Source organism: Centroberyx affinis, unplaced genomic scaffold (assembly GCF_046629955.1).
Source record: "Centroberyx affinis isolate AG114_WGS23_722 - 3 ecotype Tasmania unplaced genomic scaffold, CSIRO-AGI_Caff_v1 ptg004552l_1, whole genome shotgun sequence".
NCBI lineage: Eukaryota > Metazoa > Chordata > Actinopteri > Beryciformes > Berycidae > Centroberyx > Centroberyx affinis.
Window position 1 is genome coordinate 132,011 of NW_027282181.1, and position 14,404 is coordinate 146,414.

The following is a 14,404-nucleotide window of genomic DNA, read 5'->3' on the forward strand; positions in this document are numbered from 1 at the left end:
GGCACAGACACAAACACTACTCGCAGTGATGTGTATGCACACACAGAGACAAGGTGGACAAGAATGCACACTGAAATAATAACTCACACAAACGTACACTAATGTGAACAATCGCAACAGCATGGAGTCCTATTCACACATGTTGAGGGAGCCAGGCAGCCTTCCTGAAAAGCACTTGCTTTTATGTCTCACATCCTGACCTTAAAACATTCACACTGAGACAGCACTGCAGCTCTGCTCGGACATGAAAGAACAAAACAATATGAACAGCGACCTACATTAGTCTACTTTTATTTATTTATTTATTTTTTTACAGCCAATATGCTTGCAATTGCATATTCAATCAAAAATCCAATTCAATCTTGAACAAGCAATATCTGACAACATTACTCATCTGGAAACTTAGTATGGTACTAATGTATGGTACTTCATCTGAGAGACTCATATGTCTAAAATATAACATCTGCATTTACAGTAAATTAAACTGCACAGCAAAGTGGAAAGAATGGGGGGGCATAAGGTGGCACAGTTTATCATGCTGCAGAACTAATTATACAGATCTGTAAGCTGTTTCTATGAGAGACATATATGTAGTTTCATTTTGCATACTGCTGTCTCAGACAAATAAAAACGCAATCCACCTTGAGCTTTTTAAATGGCTGTAGCTATAAGCCATTTTTGGGTTTGTTTTGCTAAAATGTATTTTTTTTCTTCATACTGCTATTTTTTTTTACATGAAAGTTCTAAAGTTTTCACTCATTAATCAACATGACAGCTCCACAACAGATTCAGTCTTTTCTTACAATATGTTGGGTCTTAAATTTGCGGGACGGGCTCACAGGATGAAAGCAGTTCTCTCGTGAATGATGTATGGACTAGTTTCCAGTTGGCAACCTAGGATTCATTATTGAAAGCAGAGAGGCATCATCTCCAGTAGCTAACTCGCTGCCCGTGTGTCTTTTCAGTCTTGCTGTACCGCCTCGTTGGTAGAAAGCATGAGGTATTCTTTGAGCGTCTGTGTATTCGACGTGTGCAGTCCAATACGTATAACAGCCAAAGCTGATATCGTTGCCTAATGCTTTACACATAGAAGCGCATATCAATGCCTGACGCCTTACACAGAACTAGAATGAATAGAATGCCAGTTCTGTGGTCTTTCATCTCCCAGCCAAAGCAATGGAATTTATCGAGATAAAAAGAAGAACTGAAGATCTTAGAGAGACAGAGGGGATTTCTCCAGGAATCTTCCTGGAAAATGTCTACAGCACTGGCCACTGTCCATTTCATTAATACATTGTCTTATTCATGCTCTTTTCTTGTGAAATGTGTATAGTGCTTTGTGGCGGGCTGTGAAAGCGAAGAGAAAAACCTGAGAAGCAGTCACAAAGTGTCAGGATCAGTTCTGACATACACTGAGCCAGTCTTGCAGCTGCAAAGAAGACTTGCAGCCTACACCGGTGGGAGGCATCCATACAACAGCATAAGGTGATTGTCTTGAAGTCTATTGTAGCTCGGCGGAGTGCTAACTGGCAGTCGCTGCAGTTGGACGCTAACACTACAACGGTACGAGCTCTCTCTCCCTCCCTCTCTCTCTTTCCTTCCCTGACTCTGCCTAGTGCATGGAGGAACTGTTAATCCGAGATCCTCTTTACTTTTTCTGCGGGATTTCATGAACATTCCAAGACAATGGACGGGGCTGCTAATCTCGGTGGTACAGCTAAATCCAAGACAATGGCAAATAATACGAGCGGGCTAAATTCTACCGTGTTCAAGCGGGCCTAAACCCATCACTTGTGCGCTGGAATTACAAGGGAGATGTGCGTCATGTCAACAGGATCTGGTGCGACTGTCTTCACCGAGAACAATGCTAAGCTTAAACCACCTCAATGTTGCCTGTTTGGCTACATATTTAAATGAGACTGAGCTAATGAGAAAAGGCACGCCTACTGCCAGACAATGGCCTGTGCTTGGAAAGCATTGACTGCTAGTGAGGGTCCATTGCTAGTGGGACTCTTTGTTCTATGCTACTGCTGCCTTCAATGTTATTTAGTGGGGAATGTAGCTCCTTGTTTATTTCTGAGTTGTTTGCAATTGCACTGTGTTGACTTTTTTCTTATACATGTCTGTGAAAGTACAGCAATATTATGGCTTGAGTGACACCATAGTTATTAATGCTGTCATTGGTGCAATGCTTGTGAGAAATAATATTCTAATATAATTTGGTAACAATTTGGTTCTCACATACTATTAAAGCATTAAGCTATTATCAATAAGTGATCATGCTAATTAAAATGAGGTCTCAAAGCAGATAAACAATGCTAGACTGTGTTTAGAGCATTAATCTGCAGTTAAGCACCTGTGAACTGAACTGGAATAATGTGATATATTCATGGATGTGGTCAGGAACACAAACGTAGGAAAAAGTCTGGGAAATAGTGATTGCAATCATGAATGAGCATTGTTCAGCAAATGTTGAATCAAAAAAAAAAATCCCATCATTGGAAACCTCTTTACAAAAGCCTCATCCACCCTTCATCTTCACTGGGATTTTAATGACAGGTCTAAATGAAATTTGTAAAATTTGTAAATTTGTCATTTTGATACAAACGAACAATTAAAATTGGAAAGATACAAAAGGGCAGTAATACTGGGGATACATACCTGGCAGGTCTATGAAGGTATCATCCTCATCCAGCAACTTAGCCATTCTCTGATACAGCCCATTTTCATCTGCATTCAATATTGCTACAGGTCGAAAACAAATATAAAATGAATACAACTTCAAAGGTGTTGGAAAATTACACACTTTGTATGCTTCAAAATTACTTTCTAGTTATCAGAAAAGCCAATCTAAACCACATCGTAACATGCAAACCTTACATATTAGCCGTAGCTGGAGAAGGGTGAAAATCAAGTGTATGCAGAGGGGTAATGAAATAGGAGCATTAACATGCCTGTTAGCCGGCCTGTCATCATATGATGAGATTTGGTTTGGCGAATCCTTTGATATTACACGGCAGTGATATCCAAAAGATACAGGTGAAATGGCTTCTCCGTTAATAGCCATGTTTCATTATAACATGCATATTACTTGGCTCCCAAGAGCTCGCTTTTAATAGGCCTACTTTAGGAGGGGGCTGCAAACTATTGATATGGCTCTGCGTGTGTCATTTGACAGGGGAAAGAAAAAGCCACGGAGAAATGAAAACTGACCAATGATTTGTGACCTTCGTCAATGACAGCGAGTTGGGTAGCCAATCGAGTGATGCCGTCGGTTGGTGTATTTACATAGACTGTCCTGCCATCAGAAATGGCGGGCCGCCGCTAGTGATCTCTCTCACCTCACTTTAATGAACCGAGGAGAACTATTATGACAGTGAATGGCATACTTAATTCCAGCTCATCTTCAGCATTGACCCCAGCCATCCCGCAATGCCTTGGGTCCGTCTGCTCCGCCGACGACGGGTCAAAGTAATTTTGGGCACATTCATTTCCTGTGGAAAGTGTGAGAGGCGAGAGAATGAGAGAAAGAGTGAGGGAGAAGGGTTGGGAGTGGGGGGTGAAGGGGAAGGGGAGGGGGGAGTTGTACAGGTTCAGGTTAGTGGTTATTAGAAGCACATGAAGCGAAATGTTAATTTTGAAACCCACACTGTCGAAAGGGCCGGGGCAGTGGCTGCTACCTGATAAGGCAGAGCCGAGATGAGACAGGAGTACAGAGACAGAGGGAGAGAGAGAGAGGGAGGGAGAGAGAGAGAGGACCGGGAAAGAGAGTGCTGGGTTTCTCTCAGTGCACCTCTCCACGGCCTGCGGTGCTCTGGGGCCTAATTAGCATGCCGCGAAAGGTCACGGCAGGCAATCTCTTAAATACGACTGCCATATGTTTGCCGTGTTCAAAAGGAACTAATGAGAAAGTCTACAAGCCCAAAAGTACCTGGAATTTCAAAGACAATACCTTCTAAATACTCCGAGGTCAGCGGCCTAGAGGACCGGGCAAGTTTAGAGGAGCAGATCCAAAGGAAAATAACCTGAGCCCATGTCCCATTGACTTCTTATTAGCAATCAATGACCTATGGGTATCAAGTCTGCTCCACAGAGTTTATGGGAATCCAATGGCTCCGGGGCTCTTTCTATTAAGGGTACACCCCACCAAGCTGCTTTCTTAACCCCAAATCATTCTCATTACAGGCCTTGAATATTTCACTCAAATCTAAATTGCTTTACTTGTATTACTTTGGTTGTGGGGCAAAAAAAAAGCGCGGTGCATTAAATCATGTTATATATTCCACACAAGGATCGTCTTTATAGGAGTCTGAGGGTATTGGCGCTTGGATGCATAAAAATGTGAGTAAGTGTGTTTGCATAGGAGCGCCACTAGCCCACCAGGCCACTACCCAAAAAAGCTCACTGGGATTCTTTCGTGCTCATATGAAACGACTGCATGAGGGTTTCACACTCTCTCCTCACTCTCGAGCGCAAGTTAAACAGTCAGACTGAAATACTTATTAAACAAGGAGCAGCCATATGACTTTTCAGCAGTGCCATAAATTGACTGTGAAATTCACATGTTAAGTCCTTTTACATCGTTAACAGAGAGTTTGAACAATTTCTCCGCAAATAGCTCTGAGGTTATGAAACCCTTTTTTCAAACATGAATTTGCATAATGGTAGTAGCTTCGTGGATTGCCTTTTGAATCATATCTTTGATTTACCTAAATAGTCTGGCTGTCCTCCTTTTCGTCTCTCTAATGAAAATTTCAATCCCCTGTTCTTACATGCACACTATCAATAACTCCCACTTCTCACGAGCCGGAGTTACTGTTAGCAGAGAAACGTTATGAAAGACTTTGGGAAAAAGCAAATAGAAGTGACACAAACATGACAGGGCCTGCCGCCTGCCTATTTTAGGAAGAAAGGAAGACACAACTGTGCCACTCTGCACATCATGTGTGTGTCAGTGAACTGTTAATTAAATTTACAAGCACAAATGAGCAAAAAAAATAAAAATAAAAAAAGATTTTGCTTATTTTGTATTGCCAATTTTTTCATGGCTGATTTATAGTGTATTATGTAAATCCTATATTCAAAATAAAACTACAATAAACATTAACTTATAAACCATAAACCTATAAACACAGCCATGCTCATGGCAAAATGTATGTCTTATAATTCTCATTTTTGTGTCTTAGTGACTATAGACCTTTTGTCTTGATATTTTGTTTGGTCTTGTCTTGAGAATCTTTTGTCTTTTTGTCATATTAATAAAGTGCCATATGGTATACTTGCATCATTTTGTACGGTTTAAAGGTATGGTACGTGGCAAGAAAGACAAGAAAGGAAAAAACAAAATTCTCTCTTGGAAGCCTAATGTTCTAAAAAAAAAAAAAACCCATAAAAACCAATGTGTTGAGAGAAAGACTTCATCAGGATTACATGACAAATAGACAATGTATCTTATATACCTGTCCAAAATGGCCACCTTAGTGGACTTAGACCAATCAGAAAACAGGTCACATGTCAAAGGTCAATGTAAAGGGGTCAACAATGAAGCTTTAAACCCACTACATATTAAGCCACACACAATAAAACAATACCATGCATCCAAAAGTAATAAAAAATAAGCCTTAGAACCAATTACAGTGAGAACATAATACTCCAACAATACTTCAATTCCTGCCCGTTCCATCCATGTGAGCGACATAGTCTAATAAGAAAGTTTCCCATGAATGATTGATTTGACACAGGACCCCCCTGCCCAACTCTCTCTCCAGTATTACTCTTGGTCCTCTGCTATTTAATAATAGCGAGTCATAACACGTCTCCCCAAAGCGTGGGGGCCACATGCTATCGGTCTAATCTTGGATAAGAACAAGAGAAAAATGAGAGACCAAGAGACCGACAGCTAGACATAGAGGACTTCCACTGGCTCTTTGTCTCCAGTCCTTTTTAACAAAGTGTTTCACTGAGTGACTTCACATAACCAAAAGCCTTGTTAAAAGAAAAAAAATGATCTAAGATGCTAAACGCATATGTGTAATTTTGTACTACAGTGTTGGGTTGTTGTTGTTTTAATATTATTGAGGAGAGAAATTAGGTTGGTAAAATCCTTTAAGAAACATAAAAGCTTACTGATACTCTGGAAACCCCCCTCATGTTTTTATGGCTTTCTACACCAAAATAAATGTGACATGCGGATCAAAAAAAGATGGCAGTGTAAACGAAGCCTATGGCGAATGCAATGGATGATTGCGTAGCTAAACTAAGTTTAGAATTAACATTATCTCCAGCTTATGAAAGAGAATTCTTGTTCATTACCGCCTAAAATCTGAGGATGATATATTATCCTCCTATGTTTGGGGTGTTCTTGGTTTGACTTTATTGACGCAAGGTGAAAACATTTCAAATAATTGTCGCTCGTATTCCAGCTTGTTCCGCACACCACGGTAAATCAAGTGTAGGCCTACCTCTTGTGTATAAAACATCATGACAATAATTGATAATAATTACTAGCAATGCACAGCAAAAGCAAAATAAACCGCATTAAATCAAGAATCTAACATGTGACTCATCCCTGAGAAAACTGGCACGCTCGCAACCTTGAACGCATCCTAATTTACCATCCCATTCCTCAAGAGTTCTCCCTGACATACTGAATTATAAGGGGGCATATTCGTATGCCTGATTGGCCTTAAGCCGTGTTTCGGGGGCGTTGTGAGCACACCACACAGACAGCGGATCGGCTTGGTAGCGTAGTAGCGTATGTAAATGCTCTCTCCTATGACTCCAGCCCACCACAAGGCATGTAGCCGAGAGTGGGAGTCAAGGCTGATTGTGTTGAGGGTACTTCTAGATAGAGATAGAACACCCACTACCGTAGCGTTCTCCTGTGGAGGACGAAGTTATACGAGGGTTGCTTGTTAGGACACGCTTGCGTTGGAATGCAGGGACCAGGGGCCCCCCCGAATGTAGGGAGGGAGAGAGAGAGGGAGAGAGAGGGAGAGGGAGAGAGAGAGAGAGAAAGGTTAGATCAGGAACACATCTACTGTCAACAGATTTGAGGCTAATGAAGAATGAAGCTTCACCTCTTTCTTTGGCAGGGGCTTGCAGCTCCATTTTTTTTTGGTGAGCTGCAAGGGTGCTATCTGGCCTGTCACCTCGAATTTCTCTCCCCGGCCGAACCAGAGGAACGGAAAGCTCTGCGCTTCCTCCTCCGTCGAAGGCTGGGTTTTCAATGCCCACCACCACAGCTCTCTCCTCTCTCCCTGCCAAATAAGTAGATACATAAATACAAATGCAAAAAAATGATACTAAAGGGCAATACAACTGTTAGGTCAAAGTGACACATTGAAAACCAAAGTACATTTAATGGCAATGAAATATTTCTGCTAGTGAGTCCTCTGCCCCAAAATACTCAAGCGCATCCTCCTCGAATGTCACTAAAACACAATTAGGTTAAAATTAAATCAGAATCTTGCAGGAGGAGGAGGAAAAAAAGAGAAGAAGAAGAAATGATTAAAATAATTACAAATTGCGCCCTGACAAGCAAGAGCAAAATTTAGCCCAAAGCCATTTGTCTGTAATTAGTTAATTAATCCTTACACAAATTATGAGCAATAACTCATCAAGCAGGACTCACCCATCAGAAATTCAGCCGACTTGGATTTCTTCTGCTTAGGTTGCTGCAGAGCCTTCTGCTGTAACTTCTGGAGGGAAATTGTTAAATGAATAAATTAGCTGCAGAATGAAGATCATCATTTATGATCCGCAACTAACGCAGTATTTTAAATATGGGACGACACTGAAATGTCATTTAATTTACATCGCCGCTAAAGGGGTCAAGCACTAATTGAACAACAGGAGTGGAAAAGAATTTAATCATAAATAGATAAGAAAAGTTGACATGAATGCGTAATGAAGGTCACATTAAAATACTTCCTCCTTTTCTCTCGAATGAATGGGAAACAACACTCTCTCCTGGAAAATTATGCATTTTTACACAGGCTTCATGAGAGTGTGCAGACTCAGTGTGCAAATGAGTATGGAAATCAAGGCACATTTCTCATTACTTCCATTCACATGAATGTAACCTAAAAGAAAGAAAAAAATTGTCTTTAAATAACGCGGTGCCGAGTTCCTGGTATTTTTTGATAAGCATGGAGAATATTCAATATGGGATTTACGAGTAAAGCAGTGATATACCCCAACGTGATACAAAGCACATTGCACCGCAAAGCCCAAATAGTGCCAAACTTCCAACAAACCTCTCATAATAAGCCATGCCCTCCTGAATACCCCTTGGTGATGGGTCTCCATAGCAGTTTGTTAACTTTGATGTACATCCCCGAGCATCAAGGAACACTTCCACTTAATCACAGTGTATTGAGCATTTGCCTGAAATAGTCCTACTCATGATCCTGTGTGGTCAAAAGTAGTTACATGAAGCTTGACTTTATTTCTCCCAAATAGACACACTGCTGTAAGCCTTTGTATTATCTCTCATATAAGGAGAAAGAGATGGTTTTTGTGAAATAAAACATATATTGTATATATACAATATATTGTATATATACAATATATGGTCTATTGTAGTGTAATTGTGGCACTTGTTCTCATTACACAGAAAAAAAAAAGAAAAAAAAAGACAAGCTCATGCTTTAGGTGGATATTTCAATCCATGATATCCTTATGTCCATACATGCTAAGTCAACATAATTTTAATTGGTGTTGTAGGTGGTCTAGGCTGGCATGGGATGGAAAGGAGGAATGTATTAAAGCAAGTATGGGTTCCTTTGAAATCAAGAGTATGTGGAACAAACTGTGCAGTCCCACATTTCTCTCATTTCTGTGGACAAGAAGAACAATAAGAACGCCGAGGTAAATAGCATAAGTAGTTGTTTTCGTTATGGATATGTTTATATAAGAATGCACCATATAAAAGAGCTCTGTAGCTCAAAGCGTATGGAGCTTTTTAAGCATCATTTTATGCAGATTCCAATGATGAACTGTGCTCATGCCCATGAACAGCATGTATTTGTATACAATATTTAATTTCAAAGACAAAATCAAGGGGCAGGATGGGTGGGGGGTTTATTTCAACTCTAAATGACAGAGCAATTAAAATAGTGGAGGACTACTTCCAGACCAATCTGGTAAGAGGAGTTTTTGTAAATCTGTTTTTACATTCAACAAGCCCTACAGCAAGACATTCATTTATACCGCTGAGATTAATGCTTATCTAATTGTAACTTATTTAAAAACCATTTTCTTTTCAACTGGGTACCAATCAGTTTCTCTGAGTTGCACATAGAGTAGCAAAGATGAGAGACTGGCCAAATTCATCATCACTGCTGATTGTCTTTCTAATTTTTTTTCAGCCTATCAAACACCTTTTACACCTTTTTGAAAGACAAATGTTGTTTGGGTTTGCATCCAAATTGAGGAGGTCCCAGAAACTATTATGTGAAAATTAATCTAGTAATGACTTTGCTAATAAGAAAATTACACACAATGAATAGTTGCATTGTGTTATACCAGGCCTGCTTAACAATGTTGTGTAGCCAAGTCAATAATTAAGAAAATAAGCTTGCTTTAATTGTTAGGTATATGTTATTACATTTTTGGACATTATATTAAAACGTAACTAAATATTTCAAAAACCCTTAATCAATAGATTTACACAAATGTGCCACTACAGTAAAACTGGGATATTTTACATGATACTGTAAGATTTTTGTACAGTAATTTAACAACAGATACACTGAAAGACATTGGTGGGGCTGGTATTTCGTTTGCTAGTGTAATTAATCATCAAATTAGCACAATGTGGGCGGATAGCACTCCTTTATTTCTCCAATCATTGTTTTTGCCCTTGAGACTTAAGGCACTTTGAAGAGGGAGGCAAAAACCAAAGGAGAAATCCCATTTAATTACCGTGCATTATGTTTTATCTTAGGCCAAACAAAAATGTGCTGTGGATCACCCTAATTACTGTACAAAATAATCCAGAATAACATCTTCCTCTCAAAATGTAGCTGCACTTAATATACGCATAATGCACATACTGCAATGTAGCATCAATGATACACATTTATAGAACACATTTATAGAAGTAGTACAGCCCAAATTTTCTTAATTTTTTTTTTTTTTTTTCCTTGCTTTCTAAAATAATTTCCATATTATTTCTGCTCTGGGCACAGCTGTGTTCATAGCTAGTCACATTTCTAAACATTGGCCATATTTCTCACATTGCAAAGTGAATTAGCTCTATGTCCCGCAAATGTCAACAAGTCTTCTGATTAGTATGAATGTATTCTTGCCTTAAGTTCAGTTACTATGTAAAGAAAAAAAAAACTTGGTAAACACACCAGGGAAAGTACACAGAAGGAGTACAGTACATACACCCCAGGCCTAATGCTTTGGGTCATTGTCACTAAAAATCTAATCCACACAGCGCCATGTGAGCCTCTCTGTCTAGAGAGCTAAGAAAAATGCCTGGTTCTCATCTCTCTCCCTAGACCCCACTGACAATGACAGCATGCTCCTTGTAATACAAGGACTGTTGTTTAATGTGCCATAACCGGATGGAACATGCAGATGTTGCATTTCTAAAACGATAAACAACAATTCAATATTGTGGGGGAAAAAAAATTCAAAGGGGTTCATGACATAAAGTGAATTTTTGGAGATGGGAGCAATGTTGTTCCAATACTAACAAATATTGTGAGCAGTGTAAACTAGGCACAGGGCGAATATCTTCTGATCTGCCTTTCCATTGAGCGTAAATACATTAAATTTATGGTGCCGCATCGGAGTCATGTGCCAAGAAATTTGGGTACGCTGCAACACACATGTAGCACAACGCGAAAGCCCCTGAGTTCATTCTCTTGTCATCTGAAGGCATCGACATCTCTGTTCACCCCATCAACCCTGCCACTTTTTTCCCCTTTCATTGTGCCAGCACACAAAATGCTTACTTTGCAGTCAACATGAGAAAAAAATCATTTATAACTGGTGACAAGAGAAACCCATGAAGTTTTTTTTTTCTTTTCTTTTTTTTTTTTTAAATGTGATTGTTGTCAAAAGGAATTGAGCACAACAATGCCTTGTTCAGTTCTGGTTGCATTCAAAGGCATAGCTAGAAGGGCTTGGGGAAGACTAGGGGCTGGTGGGCACAGACCAGCTAGAAAGTGAATTTTGCATACTGTACGGATCATCGCCCAGTTCAGCCCAGTCACATTGAATCTGCCATCAACCAATTGTGCTTCATGAAACCGTCAACCCTCATTTACGTCTGCCTGTTTTCTTCCCCACGCAGCTGTAAACAAGGCCCCGGCTCTGAGCTGTCTTCCTCTGTCCCTGTGTCTGCTGCTTGCAAGGGGAGCGCAGACAGCAGAACCTCGTCTGCGTCACAAAGCAACTTAAATCTACCGTTTCCAGACAAGCAAGAGGCAGGCAAAGGAGTCAAGGAAAAGAGCCTTTCTGGGAATGACAAGAGTTTTACCAGCTTTAAATAGAAAAACTCTTGAGACCCCTGCCCGTACCACACAGGCATGTTGTTCTGTCTCTTCCTTGAGTTCTAATCTGTACATCTATTTTAAAAATCATGACGTCACGTTTATATTTAGTTCTCAGGCTATTCTGCCAATATGGCCCTTATGGAGACAGGGAGCAGGAAGTGAAAGGGCACATGAAAGAATGCATATGAATATTGATAAGTGAATTAAATTGCCTCAATATAAATTCATGTGTGACAGGTAGAGAGAATAAAATGATAAAAAGACATATTCAGGATGAGACTATACAACACTTTGCCAAATCAATGCAGGCATAAATTGCTTTTGTTGTCATGTTTGTTGTCAAGGCTCTTTTTATTTTTATCTATGAACATAATAAAAAGTGCCTTATCAGTAAAATGTCATAAGAATAATGAAATCACCTACAAAGCATCTTTATTTAAATCACAAAGGAAAAGGTTAGCATTTTGCTTCAAAAGCATACAAAGCCCATTCTGCCCTTAAATCTTCATTTATAGGCTAGCCTTACATGTGCACGGTAATTGTAACCCACCAAATAGTTTCTTATTAAACAACAACCGCGTCAGTTGGTGTAGACAGAAAACATAATTAGTATTCAAGCTTAATTAATCTACGCTGGCCCCCTTTAAGTGAATTAGTCAATTATTTATGCATGTGTGCTCCTTTGATGCTAACAGATTATGTATGTTACTGGGAAAAACCTTGAAAAATGACTTTGAAAACTTTCCACCAGAAAATGTCACTACAAGCTGCTGCAGTGACTTAAAATGTCAGTGAAGGCCATGAATACTCAATGATTATGGACAAAATAAAAATCTGCCAATGCCTGTACAGCCAAAGTCCTACAAATGGTCATAACAACCAGATCACCATTCCAAACATTTCAGACCCAGGCAAAGAAAATATCACAACTCACTGTCCGAAATCCAGGGCAGGAGACAAAATAAATCAGCCAAATACGTACTTTTTGTGTGCCCTAATCCGTGGAATGGAAATCTAACACAAGTCGGATCAAGGTCTTCCCTAGGATCATGGGAACTCCTTGGGATTTTCAAGAGCCTTTTTGTTTCTACCCTTGAGAACCAGGCACTGGCCTCTGCACCCCTCAATCCCCCATTGAGAACCCAGAGGCAGCGCAGAGGAATGCTAAATGTCAATGGTCAGACTGCGCCAGCACCTTCAGAGGGAGATGGAGGTACGAGGCCTGACCTCCTTATGTTCAGTTATGCAGCTATGGGGGCCAGAAGTGAAACTGTACTCACACTGCCAAAGGTGTCCATCTCCACAAACTGCAAAAGATCATCACTGGCTGACCCCGATCTCTGAACAATGCCTAGGCCTGCAAAGCAGAAGGGAAAAACAATGGTAAGACATGTGGCAGGAAAAATCTAATGTTGCATGGGTCCAAAAAAGTTCAATTTCTGCAGCTGCGGAGAAACTGCTATCAGGTTTAATCTAAAATTTAAACCTAGACTTATAATTCAGAGTTTGTTGATGTTATTAGGCCTAGAGTTTGCAAAAAGAGCTCTTTTAATAGCTTCCCGTACAGCACAAAATCCTTCATTCCATGCAGTGTTATGCTATCTCTGCTGTTTGTGTGTTTAAAACTGTAATCTCTGCAATGCATCTTGGAGAATAAAGGATAATAAACACCATTTATTTATTATCATAGATAGCAAATTATTTGCCCTTATTATTCAAATAGTTTATTCATTTACATCTGATACAATATCATTTGGTATTTTTATCGTCTTTTCCTATGGTAATTCACATGGCTTGCACAAGTTTCTGCTGAAATAGCAAAACAAACCCCAGGCAAAATGTGAAAGATTATCCCATACCATGCGAGCTAGGATGAAATGCTATACTTTTTCACACTGAACACTGCTCCACTGGGTGTGATTGAAAAACATGTAAAGCTATTGAATCTGTGCTTTGTATATGTGAGGGAAAATGAGTGTTGTAACAAGTGGGCCAGTGTTTTTGTAATTGTTTCAAATTACACTTGGCGTAATAACTCAGTGAAAGCGGAGCCAGTGTGCGGTCCGTACACATTAACTAGGAAAAGACCACGGGATATCCGTGCACCTTATCACGGCCCACAAAAAAACTTGATTGTGTAAACAACTCTGGAGAATAATAACTCTTTAGCTATATTTCCAGCTGTGTCTATTTGTCTCCAATCGCGCTTATCGCCAGCAACACAAAAGCAAGATAATACTTTTGGATAAAGAGGTACTTTGCAGCATTTCCTTTACATGTGTATTTTATTGAATTAAAGACACTCTTTAACATTCCTGTTTTTAATTTGCTGATTTGTTTTTCTTAGTTACTAATAGAGATGGGTGTGTGTGAATGTTTTATAAAGGTTGTAAAACTGTGATGCTGTGAGAAAAATAAGTCCATTAGTTGTAAAAACTGTTAGCCAAACTGTAAGCCTACTGCCAAATACTGACTCTCTAACCAATGAGATTGCCAACAGTTTGTTAACTACAGAAATGACTGACTCACTTTTCTGCTTGAGGTTCAGGCTTTCTGTCAAAAGCCATATGTGAATATATTACAGTATGTGCAAACAACCCCCTACAGTCCTACAGAGTATAATGCACTTTTTGGACTTGAGTTAATAGCACCAGTATCAATCCAAAGAGATAACTGTCTATGAGTTCACTGCTGTGTTAAATTATCTCACGCGCTTACTGAACAATCCACCCATGGCAATCATGCTCTGCCAACACCAGCCAGCAGCAAAACTTATAAGATTTTCTTGGAAACATTTGTTTTTGACCCATACGCCACTTCACTGTATTGTTTTTAACTAATCACAGCAACGTCTTTGGAATAAGCAGATCTGTCAAGAGTTCAACTCCAGA

The 14,404-nt window shown here is 39.7% G+C and overlaps 1 protein-coding gene across 1 annotated transcript in view; it reads right to left on the reverse strand.

The window, feature by feature from the left end:
• The window catches only part of LOC139665374 (uncharacterized), a gene marked incomplete at both ends in the record, with an annotated part of 103,765 nt that extends 90,895 nt beyond the window's left edge, over positions 1-12,870 (reverse strand). The window contains 5 exons of the mRNA XM_071544373.1: positions 2,662-2,745; positions 3,390-3,494; positions 7,080-7,255; positions 7,630-7,700; positions 12,794-12,870. Coding sequence (XP_071400474.1) covers positions 2,662-2,745; positions 3,390-3,494; positions 7,080-7,255; positions 7,630-7,700; positions 12,794-12,870 — 513 coding nt within the window. The remainder of the gene's footprint in view (positions 1-2,661; positions 2,746-3,389; positions 3,495-7,079; positions 7,256-7,629; positions 7,701-12,793) is intronic.
• Between the last annotated feature and the right edge of the window lie 1,534 nt (positions 12,871-14,404).